The sequence below is a fragment of the Mesitornis unicolor genome, unplaced genomic scaffold (assembly GCF_000695765.1).
Source record: "Mesitornis unicolor isolate BGI_N332 unplaced genomic scaffold, ASM69576v1 scaffold22837, whole genome shotgun sequence".
Taxonomy (NCBI): domain Eukaryota; kingdom Metazoa; phylum Chordata; class Aves; order Mesitornithiformes; family Mesitornithidae; genus Mesitornis; species Mesitornis unicolor.
The window spans coordinates 26272-52802 of NW_010196158.1; the positions used below are offsets into that span (position 1 = coordinate 26272).

Consider the following 26531-nt stretch of genomic DNA (forward strand, 5'->3'; position numbering starts at 1 on the left):
CTATTTTTATAATAACTAATTGCTGCAGGAAGCGCATGTCGATTTAAGAAATGCAATACAATTTTTGCTAAAGCAGAAGTTCAGACAAAGTGGTTTTATTAATTTATCCAGTAACATTTACAAAATTTTTGAGACTGAAATGGTTAAAGGTACCTAAGGGATCTTTGATTTTTAGTACAGAGACAGTATATATGTTTCAAAACATCATGTCCACTGCAGATTTCATATTACTATACTATTTGAGACATGAAAAAAATGTTTGTCAGGTTGGAGAAAAAGTAGGCATTCCTTTAGTCATACTGTGTTGAAAAGAGCATGTTGCTAACTTGATGTCAGGTTTTTGATGTCATGTTCTCTGTTTGGATTAACATTTTCCTCTGTACCGTGACTAAAAATTGTACACATCCAGGTGACGATGGGAAAATAGAGTCAATGCCATCTTATCAAAGTATAAAATGTATTTTTAAGATTTAAATGAAAACACAAGGTAAAATTTGTAAGAGCGGCAGCTCTTAAATTTTATGATTGCAGAAAAAGTTTTAATTCTCTCTAAAAGACTGAGGGGTTTTGTAAAAACAAAGGAACTATTGAGGATGTAATATTTCTCTCATACAACCTTTATGAGTTGTTATTTCTTAGTCATCACCTTTTACAAGGAACAACACAACAAGCAATAAAAGAAACGTTTTGTTTCTTAGTTTAATCAAAGTATTAGGAGATCATTCTATAGATATTTCTGTATAGTCACCAAAACAACTGACCTTTGCCTGAGTTTAACATAAAGCCTATTGCTGAAAGAAATTCCAGACAAACCCCGAAAGGATCATGGATTAGAGCTTACGTGTGCAGCCACCATCCTGAAACGCGTGAAAGCCATAAGCACAGTGATCACACTTTTCTCCAGCCACTCCTGGTACACAGCGACACTGCCCCTGATCATTGCAGTCTTCAGAGACTGAGCCAAATTGACTGCAGTTGCAGGGAATGCAGCCAAGCCCAGTAAGCAGTCCATAATAACCATTCTGTTGGACAGGAAGTAAATACATTTGAGCTATATCTCATAAGTTTTTGAAAACAATATGATGTAGACTCTTATTTTCTCTTGTTTGCTTTCACTGCTGTCTGACCTGCATGAATATTGGTCAGCACCATGTGACTGCTGTGGGAGGACACTCTGGCCTTACCTCTTCTCTGTTCCCAGCTATATGCAAGTATGCATTTGGGTGAAAAAGTGAACACTGAAATCATAGAATGGTTTGGGTTGGAAGGGACCTTAAGGATCATAATGCCCTTGTGGTCCTCTAATCTCATCAGTGAGACTTTATGTTTTAAAGTCTGAGGTTATTCTAATTTAAAGACTTCCATGTGGTGAGGGTGGGCTGTGCTGATCAGGCACAGATTTCTGTGAATATGAATGAAAGATCAGAACAGAGCAAGTCACTGACCTACAGTACATGCAGATTGAAAGGCATTCAGCTGGGCTGGCACAAGGGCAGTAATTGGGCATAGATTTCCTGCTCTGGTCTCTGAGGCAGTTCTACACTTAGCAAAGGCTGGAAGCCGCTGTTTTGTATCACCAGTGACTATGTACTTGCTCTTAACACAACTGTCTTTTAGCTGAATCCCTTTTTGGTGTTCAGCCATGATGTATTTATTATCACCAACTGCATTCTTCATATATTCCCACACAGACTTCATTTTGCAGAAGCACAGCGCTAAGATCCCTTCAGGTCTGTTACCAGTGTTCGGTCTGTTTTTTTGACTGCATGCTGTCAGTCAGCACAGCATTAGCCTGAACAGCCCTATTCAGAAGGGGGCTGAGTCAACTACACAGCTTCACATCCACAAAGAGCACAGGCAGAGCCATTTGCAACCGCAAAAGCCTGAGCAGACAGACCTTTTGTCTCTGCTCCAGCAACAGGTCCCCTCTCTCCAGAATATAGTTGCTGCTATTCTCTGTAACCGTTCTAATCAGTATCTATAGATACACTGGAATATCAAGATAGAAGAAAATGAAGATATTAGGAACAGGCGAATATTTGCTTACCAAGCACTTATCACATTTCTCTCCGATCACATTTGTTTTGCAGTGACAGATGCCTGTCTCATGATGACAAGTACTCGAAAGGGAACCATTCACATGGCACTCACAGGCTTATGTTTAGACAAAAAGAAACCAAATAAAAAACATATTAATGTCTATCTACATGCATTCATTCATATTCATTATTATACAGAATTCCAAATCTGGTATAAATGTGTGTTTGCCCTGTTTTTATCCCATAAATGTTAATATACTACAGTAACACGCCCTGTGAACAGATATATTTGAGAAGTTTATTTCTTCCAGCCGTATATGTAACATTCAGAGCAGGAAATGTCTACAACAGATCACTGAAAGAGAGTATTAAGCTTGCCAGTAAGTTTCAGGAATATGAAATGTCAGACTCCAGCACAATACATTCTTTCTGTAGGCTGATTTAACTCTATAGTTTTCAACCTGCACTTGTCAACTCAAAACTTAAAGGTTAACTCTTTCAGCAAAGATGCACATCTTCCTACCCATTTGGCTATAGACACACACCACATTTTGGGACTAATAATAATAATAGCTTACCACGACAGCTTTTCTGAATCACTGCATCCCCATAATACCCATCAGCACACTTTTCACAGTGGTGACCTGCTGTGTTCCCTAGACATTTCAGACATTGTCCTGTGAAGGTATCACAGTGGCCATCTTCTTGTGGGTTTACATTGCCATTACATTCACAAGGAGCACACGATTGTCCAGGCACAAGTGGATTTCCATAGTAACCATTACCACACCTGCACCAGAGATTAAAAACTTTATCAGCTGCAGTCATGTCAAATGCTCTCCGCACCTAAGGGAGTATTTCCTATTAAATTTTTATCTAAAATGTCTCTGTATTACATGCAAAGACAAAATAGGAAGAAAAATTTTATTAGGAATGTTCTGTAGATGTAGTATGAACAGTTCAGGATGATGAACAGTTAGTGAGGATAATGATATAGATATTTTACCCAAAGTTAAGTTAGCATACATACCTTTCACACTGAGAACCAGTATAGCCTGGAAGACATCTGTCACACAGAATTCCACCTCCTTCACTCAGCTGGCAAGTAGGACTGAAACTATAAGCAGCATTTATGGCAGACAGTATCAATACACAGAATCCCAGGACTTCTACAAACATTTAACAGCCAACCTTCAAGTCCATGCACATATCTATATAACCATGTAATTGCAATTTTTTCTAGATAATCATCAATACTTTAAGCATTACAAAATGTCAAAACAAAGTTATAATTTCCAAAATATTTTCATTTTTTTTTTCTTTTAAATGAAAGGAAGGATTTTAAAGCTTCCTAAAAACCTGGCCCTCTTTCTAGCAAATCTGTCCCAATTTCTATACTGAGCTTCTCTTCTGTCCTTCTGTTGTTTTCTGAAACAACATGAAAGAGAACAGTGATTTTGCTGCCAAGTTCAAGGATAGGTCAAAGTATTACTTTTACCCTTCATGTGCAAATTGCACCAGTTCACTCAGCCTGCCTTAGCTCTAGTCTATACATTTGTTTACCTGGAAAAGCAATGTTTCTATGAGACATGCTCAAATAAAGAAGGAGAAAAGTTGTCCTTCTCTCTCTCCTTCCAATTTCACAACATTTTTTCTTCATCTCACTTTCTGATTTTCCTGAAGATGCAAAAGAAAATCTCACATGAGCAGCTTACCTGTTTGCAGCAGAACTCAGAGGACATGCACAGGGCTGGCAGTCTTCAGCAGTTCCTTGGGCAGGACTTCCATAGAAGCCAGGCAAGCACTGATCACAGAAAGGTCCCGTCGTGTTGTGCTGACAGGCCTGTGCGACATGGAAAACATCTTTTCATATTTGCTCTTGATGGTTCTTCAGCCCCTGAGAAATCCCTGCAGGAGCCTGCATGCAGTATAACATTCAAGGAGGCTGCCATTAGAACAGAGTAGTACTTGGAAAATCAGTGAGGTTTTTTTCTGGGCTGTAACAACAAACACCATTTGTTTCTTCCCTAAAAAAACAGCCACACTACTTATACACAAACTTAGACATATTTTGCATATTGCACACATTTGCATTAACAAACTTCTTAAATATTTGTTACTGGTGTTTAGACATTGTATTGGTGTGACTTTAAAATTTCAGAAGAGATCTGAGAGCTAAATTCTCTCTTCAGAAGGTAATGTGTCATTTCCACTGATGTCAGTCATGGAAGACGCACATATATCCAAAAACAGATATTCACCCAAAATAATTGTTTAATTTTGTTCCTTTCAAGAAAAGTTTTATTTTCACCTGCATCAAGAAAAGTTAAGATTTTTATTAGCCAGTATATGGTGACATTTTTATTATAGTTCTGATTATTCCTCAACTGAAATGATAAACTGAAACAAATTCTTTATTGGAGAATGCTTTAATAGAGCCCCCTGAACATATTGTATTCTGAAGTAAACAATGAAAAGAAAGAAAAATAAACACTTGCTACCCATAGCTTGAAATTTACATACACTGTAAACTTTTCTCTCACAGCAAAAATGCTCTCCTAACTCCTAAACAGATGCTTAAAACACAAACACTTTGAAGGATGACTTACAAAGCAAACACCATGAATATCACACTCAGTTGCATGCCCATTGCATTTGCAGGGTTGACAAATACCTCCAAAGAGTATTCCATCCACACGGTAGTACCCAGGGAGACAAGACTGAAAGGAAACAAGGGGAAAAAAGCAGTAGCATTATGTGTGTTAAAAGTACACATCAAAACATTTTCAAAGAGCCCACTTCCGACCACCCACCATCTGACTCATTCACACTGTGGTAACTGAATGCTCTTTCAACTCTATTGATGTCACTGCAGCTCTTTTCTTGTGGTTGTTTTTTACTTGCACTGGATAAAGGGGATAAGAATTAACTTCATGAAACTTTGATTCAGCCCTTTGTCCCCTGGAGGCACATAAGTTTAAGATTTGAGCAGTTGAATATGTGAAGTTCTTTATTATGAGACAATAAAAACCAGATGTTCTACCTCCTCTGCAGAATCATTAACGATGCTATGGCACAAGTCTTCATACTGAAATTATTTGTCAAAATAATTCCTGCTATTCTGCAGATGGTGCTCTGCCTCCCTAATCCTCTATTCACAGATATATAAGACACTGCCTTGTGCAGTACATTTGACCCTTGCAGGATCTTCCAAAGGCTAGCATTCCTCCCTGCTAAGATTCCTTATTGCCTCCATAAACCTAATGACATAAACCAGAAATAAACTGTACATAATTCAGATCCAGCAAAAGTGCTATTAATGAGTAAGGTAAGCTCAAAACAGCTTCACAGAGTTTTTACAGCTGCTCCCTCTGCAACACTAATGTTCTGAAGTGTATCATCATCTTTTAGTGCCACCAAATAGAAATCAAGAAATAAGCTTAAAATCCCATTTAGTGTATCTGGAAGAAAATACCTACAGCATAGTGTACAGTAGACAGCATTTCACCACAGAACATACACTTTCATGGCAGTATAATGAAAGGCAGCCTGCCTTTAAAGCCTAGATCCTTTCGGACAGCAGATAATTTTGCATCCACAAAACACTCTAAGAGGTTACCTCACAGGATATTCCTGTATAACCTTTAGGACATTCACAGAATTCCACATCTGGTGCTGAAGAGAGGTCTATAACATTTGCACTTGCAGTATCGAGGATCACAGAGTCCAGCCTAGAATCAAGCATAAACACATCACATCATTTGTTTCCCCAAACTACATTTTGAAGAGGATAGTTTGCTTCTAGGGGAGTAACACTGCTGAGTGCTGCTCCCCGACACTGACAGCTGAGGAACAGGCACAAATCTCTGCTGTAAAAAGACTGATCACAGTCTTATCACTATTTGAAGTTCTGGGAGTAGATGTGCCTTCCTCCTGTTATCATCATTACTAACACTGTCTCTTCCCCTGTGCAGAGGTTCAAACAAAACTCTCCCCCTCTGTCATGGTATTAGAGATATATCACTATACTTTATTGCAGTATATCTCGGAGCACAGGTAAAACAGAGATCTGTAAGGACTAATGCGGACACTACTAACACTACTATGAAAGGACCAGTTAATCCATTCCAGCCCAATTTTCCTATTAAGCACTCCCTTAGAGATGAGTGTCAGTAACATCTACAAACAGACATTAAAGGAAATTACAGTCAACGTCTTCACTGGCAGGTTTTCAATAGCCAGTAATGGATTAACTTGCCACATACCAAAATAGGCATACTGTTGAGAGTTTTGGAGGTACTTCCCTCTAACAAAGCTGCCATTGTAATAAGGCTTTTATACAGTATTTCTTTAAAGCAGAAAACAATGTTTCTGCTATCAGATATCTTTAAAACAGCCAGATGTCCTTTTCCACACATTCCACATCAATGTATTTGGGGAGTAAGATCGGTCTTGAGAAAATTCAATCAAAAATGTTTTTTTTTCCTAGAAATTAATAAAGTAAAACTTTAGGAATACTGCCACTGTGAGTAGTGTTTCATATGCACAAAAATAATAGAAGTATACAGATTAACTTGAATATGTTCTCTCCCTCACCTGTACACAGCTTTTTTGGCAACATTGTAGTTGGCCCTGATCAGAAGATGGGTCACATTTACCAGAACAGTCATCAGCCTTTCTCGGTCTATAGCTTTTTTTGTATTGAAGTCTATGAAATTCTCTGATACAAATCTCACTGCATTAGAGTACTCCTCATAGGGCTGTAATGACAAGCCTGCTGCTCTGGTACTTAAAATCTGCCCATTACCCTGAAATTGAAAGACACAGAAAACATTTTCTACAGTTGTATACAACTTTTATTTAGCAATTACATTTAGCGTCAGATATACATCCAAATAACACAGAAAAGAAGCAAACTAGACTTCTTGCACTAGAAAATAAGCAAAAAGTCTGCATTTTCCATAGCTTCAGGAAGGCTACAATCTCATTCTCTTTTGGTTCAGAGAATTCAGAAATACTTTCTTTTGGAAAAAGAATTAAGTTAAGCTTTAAAAATCAAACTCCTTTACAAAACAGAATCTCTTTTCTCCTTTACTGTATTGCCAAGTATGTTTTACAAAACAATGTTTTTTTGGAGGTGCCTGGATTCAATATAGAGCCTTACTTTTTAAATGCACCATAAATCTTGAAAAGTAAGCAATAAGCAAGAACACTCATCTATTTCATAAATATAAGTCCTTCCAGCTTATTATAGTTTCTTTTGTAAACAGAGCTTTGTACATCTGGAAATGAACACCTCACCTGTTTACACAGAGCTTATAATCTAAGTATTTATCATTTAAAACTAGTATTGTATACCTACAATTTCAGAGAAATGGAAAAAAAAATCAGAGAAATGAGCAGGAACAAAATCTTGGTAGTGACTTTTAAGAAGGGACTTAAACATGAAAAGACTACTACCACAGAAATATTATTTTACGTTCCTTTTTTAACCCCTTCACAGATTCCTAATAATGTCTGAAGAGTAAGCAGCAGAAAAAAAATCCACCTGAATTATGACATCCACACTTGATACTATATCACTGTCCACACTCTCCATTGGAATGTCATAAGATACTGTAAACTTCAAGTATCCACCAAAAGCTGTGAGCTGAAATAACAAAAACCAGAGTCTTAACAACACAATAACCTCCAACCAACACAAAGATGCGATGTGGGACAGTACAATGTCCAAATTATAGGAGTACGTGGGCTTACAAATACCAGGTAAAATTTAACATGTTCTGGGTACCACCACAGGGACAAGCGCTGGCTTGTTGCTGTGTAGGTGGGGAAAACTAGCTACAGGCTCTACAAATTGTGCAGATAAGTGCCCCTCACTCAGTGAAACACCTACAGGACTTTCTACAAACAGCAGAGGTTTACACTACTGTCCTAGCCAAGGGGCAACTCCAGCTCCTAACATGCTGTGATTCTGTATGACTCTGTGAAGGAGCCCAGCACAGGGCCACTAAGACGATTAAGAGCCTGAAGCATCTTTCATATGAGGAAAGACAGAGTACTGGGACTGCCCAGCCTAGAGAAGGCTCTGGGGATCACATAGATCTAAATACCTGAAGGGCAGGTGCAAAGAACACAGAGTCAGGCTTTTTTCAGAGGTGCCCAGTGACAGGAACAGAGGCAATGGGCACAAGCTGAAACACAGGAGGTTCCTTCTGAACATCAGGAAACACTTTTTTATTGTGAGGGTGACCAAGCACTGGCACAGGTTGTCCAGGGAGGCTGTGGAGTCTCCATTCTCGGAAATACTCGGAAGCAGTTCTCTGGACATGGCCCTGGGCAACCAACTCTGGGTGGCCCTGCGTGAGCAGGGAGGTTGGGCAAGATAACCTCCAGAGGTCCCTTCCAACCTCAACTATTCCGCGATTCTGTTGCAAAATATAGGAGGAAACCCAGGAGAACCAGGGCAGTAGTTAAAGACCAGCTGGTTGGAAACTAATAAATGTGACATGGGAAATGGCCGAGAGGAAGGCAAGAATTTAATGGTCCTATCTACTGTCTTGGACAAGATGTGAAGGGTGTACACTTTGGGACAGGAGTCAAGAGTAATGTGAGCAAAAAAGTTAGTAACAGTCAAGAGAAAAAAAAGATATTGTGTCAAAGATAAGCAGTGAAGGAAGTGAGGAGACGAATAAGGGCAAAGAGCAGGAAAAAGGTACTGGGAATGTCTGGTCAAGAACACTATGATTTGAAGAGCAGAGATAGATTGAGATGTCTGGTAATATTTGGGTTTATGTGCAATTTTTAATTACAGAAACTACATATTTAGGCAATATGATATGACTAAAATAGAGAAACTATGAAGGAGTTTTGACTCTTGCTGAGAACTTACTTTATTGCCTAGATACGGCTCAGGTGCTGACCAGTAATAAGTATGTTTCAGTACTTTCACAGCCTCAGTGTTGTTAATACTTATTTGACGGGGTCCATCAAATTCGCTTTGCTGAGGTTGCACGCTCCTTGCATTATACAGATCAGTAACAAGCCATCCAGACATGTCAGATATCTGCAAGAAAGAAAAGCAATATTAATGGAGTCAAGCTTTGTGTCACTGAGAAAGCAGTCACTAAACCCCTCCCCAGATATTCATTCAAACTGATGGATCTGTAACACTTTCATTAACCCAGTCTGATATCCAATACATGCAAATATTCCACTTCAGACTAGGATTGTCTCAACATCTTTACTAGATGGGGACAAAAATATATAATATATATAAAAAAATATGAGTGTGATTTTCACCCTCCCAATAAAATTAGCATTATACCTATGTAATTCTCTGAGATAGAATTACAGAACTTCAAGGTCTTTGAGGTCTATTGTCTCCATTTATAGATAGGGCTGAGCTGAGGGTAAGTTAAATCCAGAGTTCCCAGAAAAGAGAGCAAGACGAGAGAACTTTTTTGTTCTCACTGAAAGAATTTTATACAAGCATCTTAGAATTTCAAGCAATTCGATGTGTTTTCCTCTCTTTTTATTGGCATACAAATGTGGGACTAAAGCATGACTACCTCTGCAAAGATATGGAAGGAATCTGGTGAAAAAAGTGTGTCCTCAAAGCCCCCTAACTCAATCAATGTCTATTCAGAAGATATTTACAATCACTCTGTTTCCTAAGGAAGAGTATTGGAAATATTGCCAGAAAACACTCTGGCCTTGCCCAATAGATACAAGAGCAAGGAAACAGCTTTGGATTCATATCTTCAATATGCAAAGAAACTTTAACAGCACAAGGTCAGAAAAAAAATGCATTTTCCCAGTGTATCATTACAGCCTCCACTACCCAACGCTTCTGGTATTACTACAAGCCAGGGGGGCCAAAGCCTGCACTGGGATGACATGCTCAGAGCTGCAGAACAGCTACCGAAAATCAATTTCTTTGTAGGGAGACACATGTCAAAATTTGAAGTTAACTTGGGCACACGTCAAAGAGAAATACAGTACATTTTGCAGCTGCCTGAGGAAAGAATATTAGGTCATGGACATAATATATAAATACCTGACTGATGGGCCATGTTAGACTGTCACAGACATCAGAAACCCCAAAGCAGAAACATTCTGTGCAGCCTTGAGGATTTCGTTCTTGCAAACTGTAGAATCCTGGTTTACAGAGATCACAGTTTTCACCTTCTACATTTTCCTGTCAATGGCATACATTTGTTTCACATCAGCATTATTATGGTAACAAATACAGTGGATTAGACGGGATTTAGGCATAACAGCATTCAGAAGGTTATAAAACAAAACAGATTTCAGCACAGCAGGATTACTGAATAAGACTCAGAGCTTAAAACTAAAACTGATTGGAAAAATTAACCAGCATTTGACATTTCATCAAAATCTAAAGATGTCCTGGCAAGGACTCTGTTGCACTGAAATTTCAGCACATGAAGCTGAAAAGCTTCTCCCAGCCCACCAGTCTACTTCTCTCATAACTTTGTAGATTGCTCTGGAAAAGAGTTCCCATGATTACTCAATCCAGATAGTCTTCACAGAGCAGTCTTTAGAGCCAGGCTCCTGGAGCTACCACAGCCAGCTTCAAGACAACAGTTCCTCAACCATCTGTTAATACTTTTATTGTGGCCCTCACCACTGCTGCCACCTCTTCCTGGAGGAGCATCACATACACTCATGCTAGCTGGCAGCTCTTCCTCCTAATATGCTGTGGCTAAGATCCAGAAACTACTACTCCAAAAGTAGAGGTGCTCCACTCTTCTAGCTCCATTCATTGTCCTGTTGCCTCCTTACCACGCAAATCAGGTAGTTCAGAGCATACTGCTACATACCGCTTTCAATGCAGAATAAATCCAAAACAGTGCACCCAATTTTTTTCTCATAAAGTTTGTACAGACAATATGTAGTTATTTATTCAAAAAGTTTATAGACAATTGCAGCTGACAAGCAAACCAGTAGATAAAATATTTAGTAAATGCCCACAAAGCTGTGTAAATAGGAGATCTCCTTTCACCTCTATAGGCGTGCTGCTGGCTGGTGACACTCTCAGTGATCTGGCCTAAACATTCTATATGCGAGTGTCATGCCCATGAAAGGACTGAAAGGGAACAGCTCCTCATCCAATTTATATCAGAACTCTCACTAGTTAGCTGCATTAACTGACACAGTGCTACTCTAGCTCAAAATCAGGCAAAATGCTTGCATCGCCTTTTTCATATTTAAATTGGCCACTGGAGATATTTCTTTCTCCCAGATTGGTTATTTATGTTTTATATTTTGGATCACATAAATTATGCAAAAGGACTAAGAAGTTTCAGAAAAATTGTCAAACAAACCATGGTTTTTTTGGCTCTTGTTCACTGTTGTACTTGGCAACAAATACATAAACTACTAGCTAACATTTGGTTCAGAAAATTAAGTGTAACTTCTTTAAATATTGACACATGGCTTTGTAATAAAGTTCAGCAGAATCTACAGCTGCAAGGTATTTCAAGGGGTTTAGATATTAACCAGAAAATAAAAGAAGGCTGCAAAACTGCTCTATTTTTTAACATTTTTATAGTTTGTGTTTTGTAATCAAATAACTAAATCATATTTCATACATACATCTAATGTAATTGTTCTAGTAGTTTTTTCCAAATGCATGCTGTTTCTTCACACAAAGCAGATGCTATAAACACATCCTTTCTTTACAAGAAATCTGTGACTTTGAAGAGAAATATCAACTCAATCCTAAAACCAAACCCAGCTAGGCATACTGTCATTCTCTATGGTTCTCACTCACACTCAGATGTGCAGTTATTATTTGATTTTAATGTCAGTCTAGCACATTATTACAGAAAATTATGTATCAGGAACATACAGAACTATTCAACATAAACCATCATATTTTTCAGTACAGAGAACAGTTAGTAATTTTAAGTTCTGTGTTGAGAGGTGGGTAGTTACACCAAGTTACTTCCTATAAAAGAAGTGATCTCTCCAGTTATTGAAGTAGTTTCCCTTATTAAAAATGAGTTTACAAATCAATCCACACATTCAATTTTAAACAAAAATGACATTTTAATACTCACTTTGCAAAGACAAGGTTCCGTGCATGGATCTTCATTAATGCTACCAATCAGGCTGCAGTTACAACGCAGGCAGTTTGGATAGCCCCGATACCCAAATGCACAATGATCACATTTTTCTCCTGTGTAACCTTCTCTGCATTGACACTGACCTGGCCAAGTCCCTTGAAAAGGAAAAATAGAGAACCAAATAAATTTTCAGGCAGTAGGCTGGATTCAAGATGTCTCAGACGGTGCAAGTAATTTAGCATTTCTTCCTTATTACATTCCATGTTATATTCCACACAGACACTTGGCATAATGTCAGTCTCGCAATCTATATTGCATGTTTAGAAATGCCAGATGCGCAGAAACTGCAGCAAAATGGATTTTGTGACAGCTGTAACAGCATTTATAAACAACAGTGTCAGACCTCAATCCTTCACGTTGTTTTATATAGTCAGAGCCCGCCATTCCTACACCAGAACACACTCAGGGACCTGGCTTATCTTAAAATCCTAAAACTATATTATGCCTCCCTCACCTATCCTTCCTAAAGATTTACCACTGCTTGGAAGTGGTACCTAACTAGCAGCTATTCACAAGTAGATATTGTTCCCTCAAACTTCATTGTCCACAAACACAGCCAGATTTGAAGTTTAGAGAAAAGATGCTTCCCACTCCCTTACCACTCTGTGAGTCAGAATGGTGCTCATCTTTAACGCAGTTTGAACTCAGAGAGCCGAATGGGTCGCAGCCACAGGGATAGCAGGGGTGATCTTCATAGGGAGAAACCTTCAAAACAAACATTCTCTGTCAAATTCTCAAATTATTAACTGGGAAAAGTACAGTTACATCTGTTTCCTGTCTGGGATCACTGGAACTAGTATGAATGGAGACTGGAAAAGCTAATACGTAGTAATAGATCAAGGGACTGGTTTAATTTTAGCAAACAAAAGATCAGGAGTTTACAGCCTAGAAAAAACTTAAATGCAGGAACAAAACTTGGTCTTCAATACCACAAAGATATAGTAACGGCTAACGGCTGGAAGCCGAAGCCCAACACAAACAGCATAAACAGACTTTTTTTAATGTAAGAGCAATTAACTACTGTGATGGTTTGCCAAAGATTATGGAAATGTTTAAGACAAGAATGGATGCTTTTCACAATGATAATCTGGTTCAAAGAGGAAGGAAATGAAAGAAATCCTTGGCTCTGTGTTCAATGGGAGGACAGATTATCTATTCATGAAGATTCATTCTGACTTCATGATCCATACATCTTTGAAATATAAGGCAAAGCAACTCATACGGCAAGGATTTTATCTTCTTTCAGGGAACATCTTCCTTTGAAGAGTTTCAGATGTAAAGCAAATCAGTAATGACCTCTAGATACACATTTATTGGCTACAAGTTGATTGAAGACTTTTCCTCAAAGCTTCTTACAGCAACTGAATCAGACAATCTCTGACTCTGGTTTACTCCTTTGGATGAGCTATACCTGCTGTCTAACCATGCTCTTACAGACTCACCCTTGCTCTCTGCACCAATTTATGCTAGATTTCTGAAGCATGGGTTTTCCAAAATATGCATGAACCTGACAAAGCAAGACCTTCAGTATGTCTCATTATAGAGAGATTTCTAACATTGCAGGAAGTTCATACGTTTAGCTCTGTTAGTCACATCTTAACAAATGCCTTTTGTGAACTTTAGGTCATTTTCCCAAAGAGTGACACTTGCCAATAAACTGGAAAGTACACAGGCTCAGATAGCACATGTCCTGCAATAATCATGTCAAGAAGAAGAATACTTGTTGCAACATCCCATGAGACAGAGTCTTATATTAACTAGGACTTCAAGCTTCATCTTCACCTATTCTTTTCTTTTCCAACAGCTTGACCTGCCCTCCTACACAACTGGACAAACATTATGTTTTTCTCTGAAATTTTTGAAGGTATGTCATCTATTAAAAAAAGTAAATCTATCACTTTTAGCTACACTGCAACTGATAAAAATATATACCTATTAATTACAATGAGCTGAAATACACGTCATTGTATCATGTTGTAATTCACCAAAACATTAGAATGGTATTTTCCAAATCTTACTTTGTGTGGTCTAAAATATCCATCAGCACACATTTCACAGTTGATCCCAGCAGTATGTTGAGTACAGTTTAAACACACACCACCTCCTATATACTGGCCATGAATATCCATGCTCCTTTTCTGATCTGCAATACTCTGATTGTAATAACAGTCTTCTGCTTTGTTATGACAGTTGCACTCTGAGAAGGAATTGAAAAGAAAACCATTTTTTGTTTACATTGTATAACAGTTCCTGTAATACCGACATTTTTCAAAGTGGAAAATGTAAGTAGAAAAGCGTATCAATTCATCTCAGAAGTGTGCTATTTTCTCTTTAACCATGCTATATGCTTCAGCAGCCTCGACACACTATATTTCTTAGCAAGTAAGCACATTTCAAAACCACTGTCACCATTTTAATAGTACCATTTTTAACAGTATTATGTAGCTCTCACTAAAACAACCCTGTCAGGACTTATGTCAATAATGATGTGTGCTATTACCAATAGCTCCTTTCATTTTCTGTACTCTGCATTACAATACAAAATCTGTCTAATTCTTCTCTTATTTGTATTATAGACAAAAATCTGAGAAGACAACAATGCCAGCACACAAGTATTAACTTGATTTCGGTTAGAGGATACTTTGGTCCAAATAGTCATAAACACCTACTTTCTGAAGAGTGACATTAAGACTTGTGTAAAGACTTCAAATAAAAGGACTACTGTTCCATTCACAACCATAAATTCTATCTAACAGGGTCCTAATTGTCTGCAGCTTGTGCTATGTTTTAGCGATGTAAAGAGAAAAAATGCACTACCTAGACCTAGCAAGACATTCAGCAGTACTGCCACAGCTTAAGTCAATCTATCAGACAGTCTGAAATGTAAACGGCCAAAAAGGAGTTTCTTTCAAAACATCTGTTATCAGAACAAAGTTGTTTATCTGACAAAATACATGATCCATGCAAGAAATTTGCATTTCAAGTAGCTAACAAAATGATGCAGATCTGCTAGTTTTACAGGAGTATAATAAATCCCCACGTCTCTTTGAAAAAGAGACTCCGAAAGCTTTACTACATGACAACTTCACTAGCCAGATAGTCATACTGGATAGAACATCTAAAACAATCTTAACAGTTATGATTAGAAGTAGGTCCTCTGCCCTTAAACAATTCCATGAAGACAGTTATTAGTTTGTGGATTTTTCTTGGGAATTACTATAGATCTGTATGAAAAGCAACCTCAAACGAGAGCATAATAAGCCTACATGAAACTATCTAAACCTCTGTGCGTACTTACTCTCACATTTGTTCCCAGCAGAAATGGTTCCTGGTCTCCACAGTTTCTGGTGGTAGCCTGGACAGCACTTGTTACAGCTCTCTCCACATGTGTTGTGTTCACACTGGCACTGCAATTTCTAAGTATAAAAAAATTCACTTTCTTGAAATATTTTTTAATGGATAATTTAATCAATGTTGCAAAAAATCTGCCTAATATCAGGCTTACTCCAAAAAAACATCAAGACCCACAGATACCCCACAATTAGCATTAGACTGCTCAACCACACTACACGAACTATTGGGGAACAGCCTTTCTAGAACAAGATGGACAAATCTCCTGTGTCGCAAGAGAGACTATTTCTTGTTGCGCCCCTTGAACTGTTTAAACGTAATGCCAAAGAAAAAGTTAACCTCGAGAAAGTTACATTACCAGAGACCCAGATGTGCTTACACAGAAAAGGAAGAAAATCATAGCAAATAATTTGTGTGCACTATAGTGTAAGATCTCTTTTAGCCTTCTCTTTCTCATTCGCCTTAGGCAACGTACTTTTGTTTTGTTTTGGGTTTTTTTAATTGGAAAAGCTGTTTTGTGAAAATAAATCAATGAGATTAAAGAATACCTTTGTGATTTCATCCAGAGGGCAACTTCGAGCATGGCCGTAACATATACACATGCCACCAACAGAGATGTCCTTTATTGAATAGTAGTACTGCAAAAAACAAGAGTTGATAAAGGGATGAATAAAAGACATTGACACGGATGTACATCTTCCCCGCTACTCTGGAAAATAAAACAGAAGTATTTGACTATTCTGTGACTCAAAATATGTCAAGAATATAAAAGAAACTTTTAATTTTTGCCACTTAGGGAAACCTTTCACTTTGTGCTATTTTTTCCTGTGTTCTTCCTTGCTGATACAAAAAAAATAACTGACTTTCAATTTTCAATTAATATGCACAATTCCTCAGCTTCAGAAAAGACCACCAAATGTGATCTCAGCCAAAATCTACTTGTAAAAATACTCCTTTTTCTCCCTATAAGAAGCCATGAAGCATAACAAATTGCTATTTTCATTTCAGTCTGGGGAGTACGAGTATGCTTTCTTGAAATGGGAATTATGCCCTCTCACTTTGTGCACCAGCTCTTTGCTACTAGTGTGTAGAGAGTGTATTATTCTATTCAAATTCTTAGCTTAAAAATTGGTGATACAGCAGAGTACACTCCATTAATATTGCCAGATGGTGAGCAAACCCAACATACATAAGGAAAGGATTTAATTTTAAAGGCAAGGAAGAGTCAGGAAATGACCATCTGGGTTTAGTTACAGCTGCAGTATCAACACGGTTGGCCTGTTTATATCCTGGGAAGTACGTACTACAGGGGAATGAAAGAGAAACACTTTTTGAGGATACTTCTAAGGAAAGAGTTCAAGACTCTCAGACCTAACAACCCTACAGTCATCTGGTTCAGGAAGAGGAGGCGGCCCTGGGTGGTCAGACATGCCAACTCCTGGACTGCTATTTCTTTGAAGGACCTTGGAGCTAGAGCAAACTAAACTTCTTTGATTTTATACTTAACTTTTTATTTCATACTTAATTTTTTATGTTCTTAAAATTTTTATTATGCTCGGAATGTTAGTATTCTTTAATGTTACGGACTTTAATTACAATAATCATTCAGGGCCCTATCATGAACAGTAAGTCCTTAATTACAGAGAAGAAGGTCCAGACTGAGAAAAGTAGGAGGACAAAAGCAGAGCTGTATTCATCACCGCATTCTCTGCTTCATCTCCTTTGTCTTGTTTTCTTAAAACTCACAGCATATGGCACACAGCAGCTGTGTGCAGCTTGAAGTTGAAGGAGAGACTAATGCTAATCAAATACTACTGACAGAAATAAAGAAATAAACAGAATACAAAAATAAAAGTCCTGTTGAACACTTAGAAAAGTTCTGCATCAATCCTTTTACAAGACTATGTACAAGAAACTAACACAATTGGTATCAACAACTGCAAAGTCTTCCAAAAACAGTAAAAACACAGTCCAGAGAGGTGGAAGTGATCACCTTGGTTGCAGATGGTTGCACAGTTAGACACAAGGTGAGATATCAGGATTTGGAAACCCTGCACAATAAAAACCACATCTTGTAAAGACAAAGATGTATAGATTTTCATGCAAAACCGAACTAAGTAGTGGTAGGTGGGATAGTACTAAGCCCTGGATTGCACACCTGTGTGTGTTACAAAAGCAATGGGAATGCTTGTCCTCAGCACCCTTGCTTCCTACCTGTATATTTGTATGCTTCCATCTCAAGCCTTTCTTTTTGGAGTGTATTACTCCATATTACACTATCAACAGACCTAAATGTCAATCAGTCTGCACCACAAGAACATCTCGCCTGATTCACAGAAACATCTCACCTGCTCAGGCTGTGCAGGCCATTTCCCTATGGCCAGAAGGCACAACTAAGTGCTTGGTTCCTCAGTCTCTCAAGTTACAATATCAAATGTGTAAATATCAGTTTAGGCCCTCCAGAATTCTATCCAAGTGGTTTGCATTATTATTAATTCATGGGCTTTAAAAAAAATCATTACAATAACCTCAAAAAATGAAGAAAACTCTCATCAGACATCAAAATTCACAATGGCAAGGTTTTAAAATGATTATTTTTATAAGTCAGATCAGCAGGTCCTGAAATCCCTGACACACCAGAAAAGGTACTGCAGTTGCATCAAGAGCAAGCTCAAGTGGCATTTCCATCAGCCAAGCCATATTATTTCTTTGCTGATAAAGCATCATAAACACTGTTGCCAGAATAAATCAGTTTCACAAATAAAATAAAAAGCAAACAAATAAAAAACAATCCCTAAAAAGTATTTTTCCATAGGTGTTTCTGACAAGGTATTGTTGTCAATAATGTCAAAGAGAAGGCAAGAGCTATTTAACAACCTATCCAAATAATTCTTTGTCAAGGGCAAGGATTGAGTACTTCCTCCTCAAACAGATCAGAAAAGGCTCTCCCATTGAAAACCATTTATGAACAATGTGCTTACCCTCCTGGTAACAATGGGGTCTAGTTCTTTAGGATCATTATGGCTGAGAGTCATGAGGTCAGCATTAAGGGTTCTAATACGCTGCAGTCGTAGGCGGATGTACCGTGCAGAAGTGAACTCCAAAAGCTTTTGTGAAGGATCGTCCGCGCTAGGCCTACCATTGATCAGTGACGTGTGTATCTAGAAAAAAGGACAAACTTTATCATAAACATAAATGTAATCCATTTGCAACAACAAACATATTTGTGTGAGAATTAAAACCACAGAATTTAAGGTTGTTTTCCAACAACTCAGGACAGTGAGATGTTAAACTAAACGCAATTTCTTTTCTTCCCCACTCTCTACCTGCAGGTAGCATTCCTGCTTCCTGACTCACGCAGTTCTGAAGCCACCACTCTTAAGCTCACCAGAGTCTCGTCTCCTGGACTTCTATGGAGATGGCACCACTGTTGGTGGTTACTCTACAATTCTCCAAGGCAATCTATTCCAGATCTACCTACCTGGCTTTATTATTAGAAATGCTCCTAATCTCTAAAAGATGTTTTTCTTGTTGTAATTTCAGACCACTTCTCTCTCTCATCCTGTCACAGATATGCAGAACAGATTATTCCTCCCTGTACCCATATTTTATGCAACTGAAGACTGAACATGCCCAGTCTATCTCAGCCTGTTCTCTCTAGGCAGACTGGTTGTGATACATCCATTCTGAAGTCATGTTTTCTGCTGGAAATTACAAGACAGAATTTTTGGCCAAATATTCAAATATCACTGCTCCACTTCTACTGGAAAAAAAAACCAACACAAAAACAAAACAAAACAAAACAAACATAAATACTCACTATAGATGAGCCCAACTTTTGCATGGAGAACCACATCCTACTCTTATTTACCCTTAACTACAGATGTGGAATTTGCTGGGATCAGTGCAATCCTTCAATTTGCATAACAAAGAGAGGAAGATGCATGGCATTGGGGGTTCTAAATCCAGAAATTTAAAGATCCAAAAAAGCCTGTTACAACCAACTGGCCTTACCTCCTGTGACACACATATAATTTCATTTTACATAGTCTTTCCTGCCTAAATCTCCAGTTCTCTGGTAATAAATAGTCTCTCTCTACTCATTAATAGTGCCTTCAAGTGATGAAATGTGAAACATTATTCACATTTGAACTCTGAAGTTATCTACTGGGTTGACCAGTAATAATTCTTTAACAATACACTGTAATTTCTATACAGACAACAGAGGAATCTTTTCTCTGATACCAGATACTAAGACACTAAGGAAGAAAAACAATAATTCTACATGCAGGCTGCTATATTTGGCTAATATATTGCTTACATATAGCTTATATACACTGATATATTTGTATTATATATTTTTGGCTTACTTGTCCTCCATAATTCAAGATCAATTCCAAACAACTGCCGTTTAAGCCTTGGAATTAATCATAAGCCCTGACTTCATTACATAAATTTCTGGAAGCAGACCTTCAAGCTGTATAAATCAGGAAAACAACAGAGCTTACAGTAGAGCAGCTATACCTCTCTAAACCTGTGCAAAAATCTAGCAGCCAAACTGGCAAAATGTCTAATTTGGCAAAAAATGTTATTGTTAAGCAAAATCCACATTTAGGCACGTCGTCCTTCTACCCTACCAGTTCTTTCACATCAGGGCATTACAAGCTGACTGCAGAATATTGGGATGCTCACAAATGCTGCATACAAGGCAGGTGCTTGTAGAGATCAGCTGCTCTGCAGGACTTCCTATAGCCCCATACTTAAATTCAGTAAGTTGGCCAGAACCAATTACAAAGCAGTAAATATCTGTATTTACAAAAGGGTGCAAAGATTTAATAATACAGGTTGTTAAATACTATGTGCAGGAAATACTCCTGTCTGTCCGCCATTCCAGCTATGAAGGAGCAGTCTGTCCTTCGTGAATGACAGCTTTTATGTAGTACACAGCAATTTAATTCTGTCTTTTTTAACGTTCTTATGGGTTTTTCTATGTTACTGCACTCAGGAACTAAAAAAAAAAAAGCAGCAATGTTCTGGACTACAACACCCAATTAATTCTGTGTACATCAGGAAAAATCAATAAGAACAAAATGTCACTAAACTGAATCTCTGGCATTCAGGAGTTGTATGGCCTATTGGACAGCAGACATGCATTACAAGAGGCACTGTTCGGACCGAGTCATCCTAAGGGCTTTCTGGTTAATTGTGTGGATGGATAGGTTAAGTTTCTTCATCTGTTCCATCTGATCTGTGGGGCATATGTTTACATCACTGCAATAAACACTTGATTAAAGTGAATGAGACTTGATGTTACAGAATTTCACTGTTTTTTTTTCTTGCTGAAACATAGTTTTATGTGAACAAGAAGTTTGACACATTTTGCCCTTAGCTGCATACACTCCATTCTTTTTTTATCCAATAAATAAACATATATTGGCTTCTATTAAGCCAAGATTTACTAGCATTCTCCATGGGATAATGCTGCATTTATTATCACGGTCTTACATTATAGCATTCACAATACAATAACTGCTGCTTTTAATGCATCATTTCATTATGTGGCTGCCTCTCTGTAATAAATTACAGAAGTACCATGAAAAGAGTTTGTTAAAAAAGAAAGAACAATCAACAGTGAGGCTGCACAACTCATAGCTCTTTTAATTATGCTGCATCCCTGAAACAGTGCCAAGGCTTGTTTAGGAGTTCCAGCTGTGCTGAGCACTTCAACAGTGTTTGCAGCTTTATCTCACACAACCAGGTGTTCCTAACACAGGGGTTGTCTTTATTAAATGAAAAACCTGGCAAAACATAGAGCCTCTGTTATAGTCTTTCAGGACAAAGGAACTAATAATTCACAGTTAACAGCTACCATCAAATTATGTGGTGAGAGAGAACAAAGAGTTTAGTAACGGGAATACGTAGAGCCAAAGACACATTTCACCTCAACATTTAAAAGTTTGCTATACTGGTACACGTTGTAAAGATAGTATCAGTAAAGAAGAAAAACAGATCATCTGGTAGTGCTGAGAGAAATGAACTTTGTAATCCAACTGTTTTCAAATTGCTATCACTCCATGTTCTTACAAACTGCAAGCGCAAAAGCAAACATACCTCTCCATGTTCCAGGGGAACCAGTCTGGAATAATAGGAGGTGCAGATCACTTCATCATCTCTCTTGTAAGTTGGTGGCCCTATTCTTGGCGTAATATTATAACGAGTTAAACATTCGGTATCGCTAATTGCATAGTACTGCCATGGTCTGAACTCTGTGCCATCTATGGAGCGTTCCAAAATCCAGTTTCCAGGTCGTGGAGCATTAGCAGCTTTAATGATGACATACGCAACTTGAAAGACCTAGAAAAATGCAAGAAGAAAATTTTTAACACTTCATTATGCTGTAAAAAAGCACTAGAGGCCAATTGGGTGCTAAAGTTCAATTTTAAAAGCAGTATATGGTTTGCCTGGGGAGAGGGTAAAATTTGGTGACTCTGGATAAAATTTTTGCACAAACTTTTGACAAAAGGCGAGTCTAATCTTTTCCTAACAGAAATATGTATCTTTTTTTCTGTCTAAACTCAGAATATTACAACAAAATATTTGTTTACGTGACTAAAAAAAAGACCAAACATATTCAGTGCATCGTTCTGTGCTAATGTAATAGCTGAAATCTGTATCTACACTGTACATTTCAGGATTAGCTATAACCCTTCTTTCTATGAGAAATGTGCTATTTTGCTTTTCTGAACCACTGAGGTCTTCAAAGAAGTGAAGTGTCCAAAGAAATAAGTAGTTGGGATTTTTTTGCAAAACAGCTGCAGCCCAAACAACTCTTTGTTTCACATTTTAGCTGGGAGTTTAATCCTCGCTGTAATAGCATTTCTGATAAGCTTTATACACCCTATATTAAAAATCTCTGTGCGTTCCATTTTCATTCCGTGTTAAAGCTATTTAAGCGGAAGACTACTTACAGACACTGTTCAAAACACACAGAGACAAATAAGATAATGTGACAAACATAAGCATGATAACATCATTTAAGAATAGCAGCTCTTTTAAGATGTGTGCTCTCAAAGCCATATAGGTATCCTGAGTATTTTTTAACCATCCTGGGTCCAAAGTGAAATCCCCATCCACAGGACAGCACCATTCATCACTTCTGTGAGTAGGCAGAGCAGTAATTAAGTTTCTACCACTTTTAAAATGACCTTGTCATGGCAGCTAGATAACCTTCACTGGCCCCAACTAGCTACAGCATTAGACACTAACACTAAAGTGCACTCATTGCAAAGCTACTGTCTTCTTCCTTACCCAATACCTACTACATCACCTCATGTAAAAAGGCTGTCTTTCCAAATTGGTAAGACTTCTATATAGGAGTTTAATGTTTTAGATGCACTATAGCATCAAGCCACATTTAGATGAAAGAAAACACCATATTATTCAACCATCTCAGAGGTATGAATTCTCACTTAAGCAGACCGCCCCATCAGCTGCTATAATCATCAGAATTCCTGTCTGCATGTGCAGTATTAATACTGTGTTGAGCTCCAATTTGGCCACAATCAGTTCTTTCAGACATTGTAAACTTAATTTTATTTTTTAGGGATTTTTTTCTTTAGCAATACAAATTACAGCAAGAATAGCACAGGCCACATAAAAGCAGATTTTGATATTGCCAAATGGGGAAATAAACAGACTGAGATATATAATAATTGCATTAAGCGTGCAATCCAGGAAACTACTTTTGAAACAACGCATTCTTCAAGTGAACAGACCTTTGCTTAGGATATTTTGCAGACATGAGAAGGAAAAAAAAGATGGTGATATTTATCTTCAAATTCTGACTTACTAGATTTAATACTTCAAAAAAAGTCAAATTATCTCAGTTTTGATTAAAATTAGTCTTAACTTAAAATAAGATATTCACTTAGTTTGATTTTCCTTTCAGGCACTCCAGTTTTATCCTTTGAGACATCAAGCACATACAAACAGAACAGTTCCAGTTGTTTGAATAATTACAAAAATTTACACAAACTGAGCATTTTGTCCATGGTCTTACATGACATTTCAGCAATGCAAGCAAAAGTAAACAAAAAGAGAAGCCAGCTCACTGCTTAGTCACACCCTTACAGTTGCAGAAATAAAACTTCCCTGAGGCCTGTGTATCCTCTGCTGCTTAGCACAATCTTAAAATTTGATCAAAGTTAGTGAATACCAAGAATTATAATCAAGTTTCCATGAAGAGAAGAGCCCCTTCTTACATAAAACTTACATCATGCCAACAAACTCCAACTGAAAAAAATATGCTGAAATACTTGCTTCTAAAGGGAAAAGAACAGAATTCAGGCAGACTCCAAATCAAGCAACTGTATTCCCCACATACAACCTGGATTTCATTGATTCAGTTAGCAGTAGTTTAATTATATACCTGTTTCTCACTGAGATATGCACAAGCAGAATCTGAGGTATCATCATTTCAGTACCTCTAAACTGAAGACAGCTGTATGTGACAACAGGCATTTATATGGGCATTTTCTCCATCACAGAAGGAAACTGCAGCAAACTATTAAAGCTAGGGAAGTTTTATTGACTGAGCTTGGGAACTGCTATGCACCTTCCAAGTTCCTTTGAAGCCAGTCACCTCTCTCAAATGCATAAAAGATGAAAGATTGGAACCCCATTTTTTTTTCCAATGCCACAATAGAAAACTTTCCTCAAAAACTCCTATGTCTTTTATTTATTTAATTTCCCTCTCTGCTTGCTGCCATCAACTAAACTACTTCCCTACTTATTTCACAGTTGACTGAACAGCAAATAATCTACTTTTGATTACACTGAGATTTTTCAAGACCCATTATAGTCTGCAGCTGATGTAGCTAGTTTTAAATCCAGTTTTAACTAGTAACAATGAGCTATCCTTCATCTCAAACTAAGTGCAGCCACTGCTGCAGAAATAAAAGATATTCACAAGAGCATGCAAGTTAAATTTATTTTAAATATCAAGTTTCTTGGTGAGAGGGGAGTAAAGGGAAAAGCCAGTTAAAGATAAAAATTTTCACGTCAACTGTGCACAAATTTCATGCAAAATTCAATACATTAAATCTTTTAAAGTCAACATTTTTCCAGAAAAACAGCAACCATGTTTGGTACTCAAGACATCTAGGGATTGATTTTTCCTGTATGCCCACAGTTCACCAACAGCTGAAAGGAAGATACTTGACACTATGAACCCAAAAGAGGCATTCAAAAGCCAGTGAATTGTTCTATAAACATTAAAGCATGCACAGAGTAGAAAACCACTGCCACCTTTTTCCCCTGGATCCTCTCAACTTCCATTTACACACATAGCCCGTATGTACCCGAAAATACTTCATAGGTAAATTCACAGGATAATTCTCAGGGATTTTGTTCCCAAGCAAGGGAACGAAGCTGGAAGAAGGGATTAAGGTGTTCCCAGTGTTTGCAAATGAAGATTTCTTAAGGAGTATCAGCAGGTACAGGTTTCACAGACCTCATAGCGCACAGCCTCTGCAATCTCAAAACGGATCTGAACCAGGAAGTTCAAATAATGCAAGCTGATTTTCCAACACCCTCTGAGCACTTCTTTACAGATTTTTACTTTCATAAATTCTTCAGGTTTGAACATCACCAAAGACCATTTCTTCCCACTTTCTACACCCAGTCAGTGCCCACCAACCAGCCATGTGATAAATTTGAGCTGTGTGGCAAGAGCTAATGATTTGTGCACTTTTAATTTGACTGCATAGCTTTCCCAGAACTCATTTTCTTATTGAGCTACAAGGCTAAAAAGGGCAAGCCAAAGCAAGTTAGCAATTCCCAAGCAGTCATAGATTAAAAGTGTCATTTTACAGGCATTTCAATTCCAACTGTAAAGACCAGCCAAATGAACTTGCACTGAAGAACCTCTTCATCACAGCAGCAACACCAATGTAACAAGTCACTTCTGCTTTATTTAGCCTTTCTAATGACCTTGTTTCCCTGAATGCAGATCCAGCAACACCAAGTGCATTATTCTTGAAACCAATTTATACACGAGCCCTTCTCCCCATTCATCAGGGTATTTTGCATATTTCTTTTGCTCAATATTGTAAACTCAGCCAGCAGTGGCCACACAGCAGGTGCTAGCCCAAAGTTCCGATTTCAAAGGGCATGGTCAGTGCTCTACAATGCACAGATACAGGCCCTGGCAAGCACAGTTTTTCTGGTAGTCTTTTTCGATAAAGACTCCCAGTTATACTTTTCAATGTACATAAATAGAGACAACAATTAGGGAAGATTCTCTCTTTTCATATCTATGACTATTTGAGCCCCAGGCTCCAAAAATGAAAAGTTAAAGAGAAAGATGGGTCTGTACATTTTTTTTTCTAATTTCAGAAATGTTTAACCCATTAAGAACAGAGGTATCAACTGCTACTTCAAATCTACATCCCAATTCAAATCAAAACTCTACCTGACCTTGAATAAACCTGAAAGGAAGATACGATTTTAGGACTTCAGGATGACTTTCAGTGTCCTGTCGCATACCTTACTGAAATCATACTGGTATAATGTAAACCCTATCATGCAGAAGACTGCAAAATGAACAAGCTTGGAGGAATTCAAGGCTCTTGGCAGACTGGATCATAGAATCTCAGAATGGTTTGGGTTAGAAGGAATCTTAAAGATCATCTAGGTCACCCCCCTGCCATCCATGGGCAGGGACACCTCCCACTAGACCAGGTTGCCCAAAACCCCGTCCAACCTGGCCTTGAACACTTCCAGGGAGGGGGCATCCACAACTTCCCTGGGCAACCTGTGCCAGTGTCTCACCACCCTCACAGTGAAGAATTTCTTCCTAATATCCAGTATAAATCTACCCTCTCTCAGTATGAAACCATTATCCTTTGTCCTTGTAAAAAGTCCCTCGCCAGCTTTCCTGTAGGACCCTTTCAGGTACTGGAAAGCTGCTATAAAGTCCTCCTGGAGC

General features: G+C 38.0%; 1 protein-coding gene across 1 annotated transcript in view; it reads right to left on the minus strand.

Moving 5' to 3' along the window:
• Window positions 1-26531, minus strand: part of LAMA1 (laminin, alpha 1) — a gene marked incomplete at its 3' end in the record, with an annotated part of 57323 nt that overhangs the window by 25523 nt on the left and 5269 nt on the right. The window contains exons 3-20 of the mRNA XM_010188379.1: window positions 21656-21898; window positions 18526-18705; window positions 16093-16182; window positions 15492-15609; window positions 14212-14390; window positions 12793-12898; window positions 12128-12288; window positions 10099-10239; window positions 8932-9105; window positions 7588-7689; window positions 6636-6847; window positions 5659-5770; window positions 4649-4759; window positions 3755-3882; window positions 3070-3156; window positions 2618-2829; window positions 2048-2154; window positions 842-1022 (exon numbers count right to left, since the gene is read on the minus strand). Of these exons, the coding sequence (XP_010186681.1) occupies window positions 842-1022; window positions 2048-2154; window positions 2618-2829; window positions 3070-3156; window positions 3755-3882; window positions 4649-4759; window positions 5659-5770; window positions 6636-6847; window positions 7588-7689; window positions 8932-9105; window positions 10099-10239; window positions 12128-12288; window positions 12793-12898; window positions 14212-14390; window positions 15492-15609; window positions 16093-16182; window positions 18526-18705; window positions 21656-21898 (2644 nt within the window). The remainder of the gene's footprint in view (window positions 1-841; window positions 1023-2047; window positions 2155-2617; window positions 2830-3069; window positions 3157-3754; window positions 3883-4648; window positions 4760-5658; window positions 5771-6635; window positions 6848-7587; window positions 7690-8931; window positions 9106-10098; window positions 10240-12127; window positions 12289-12792; window positions 12899-14211; window positions 14391-15491; window positions 15610-16092; window positions 16183-18525; window positions 18706-21655; window positions 21899-26531) is intronic.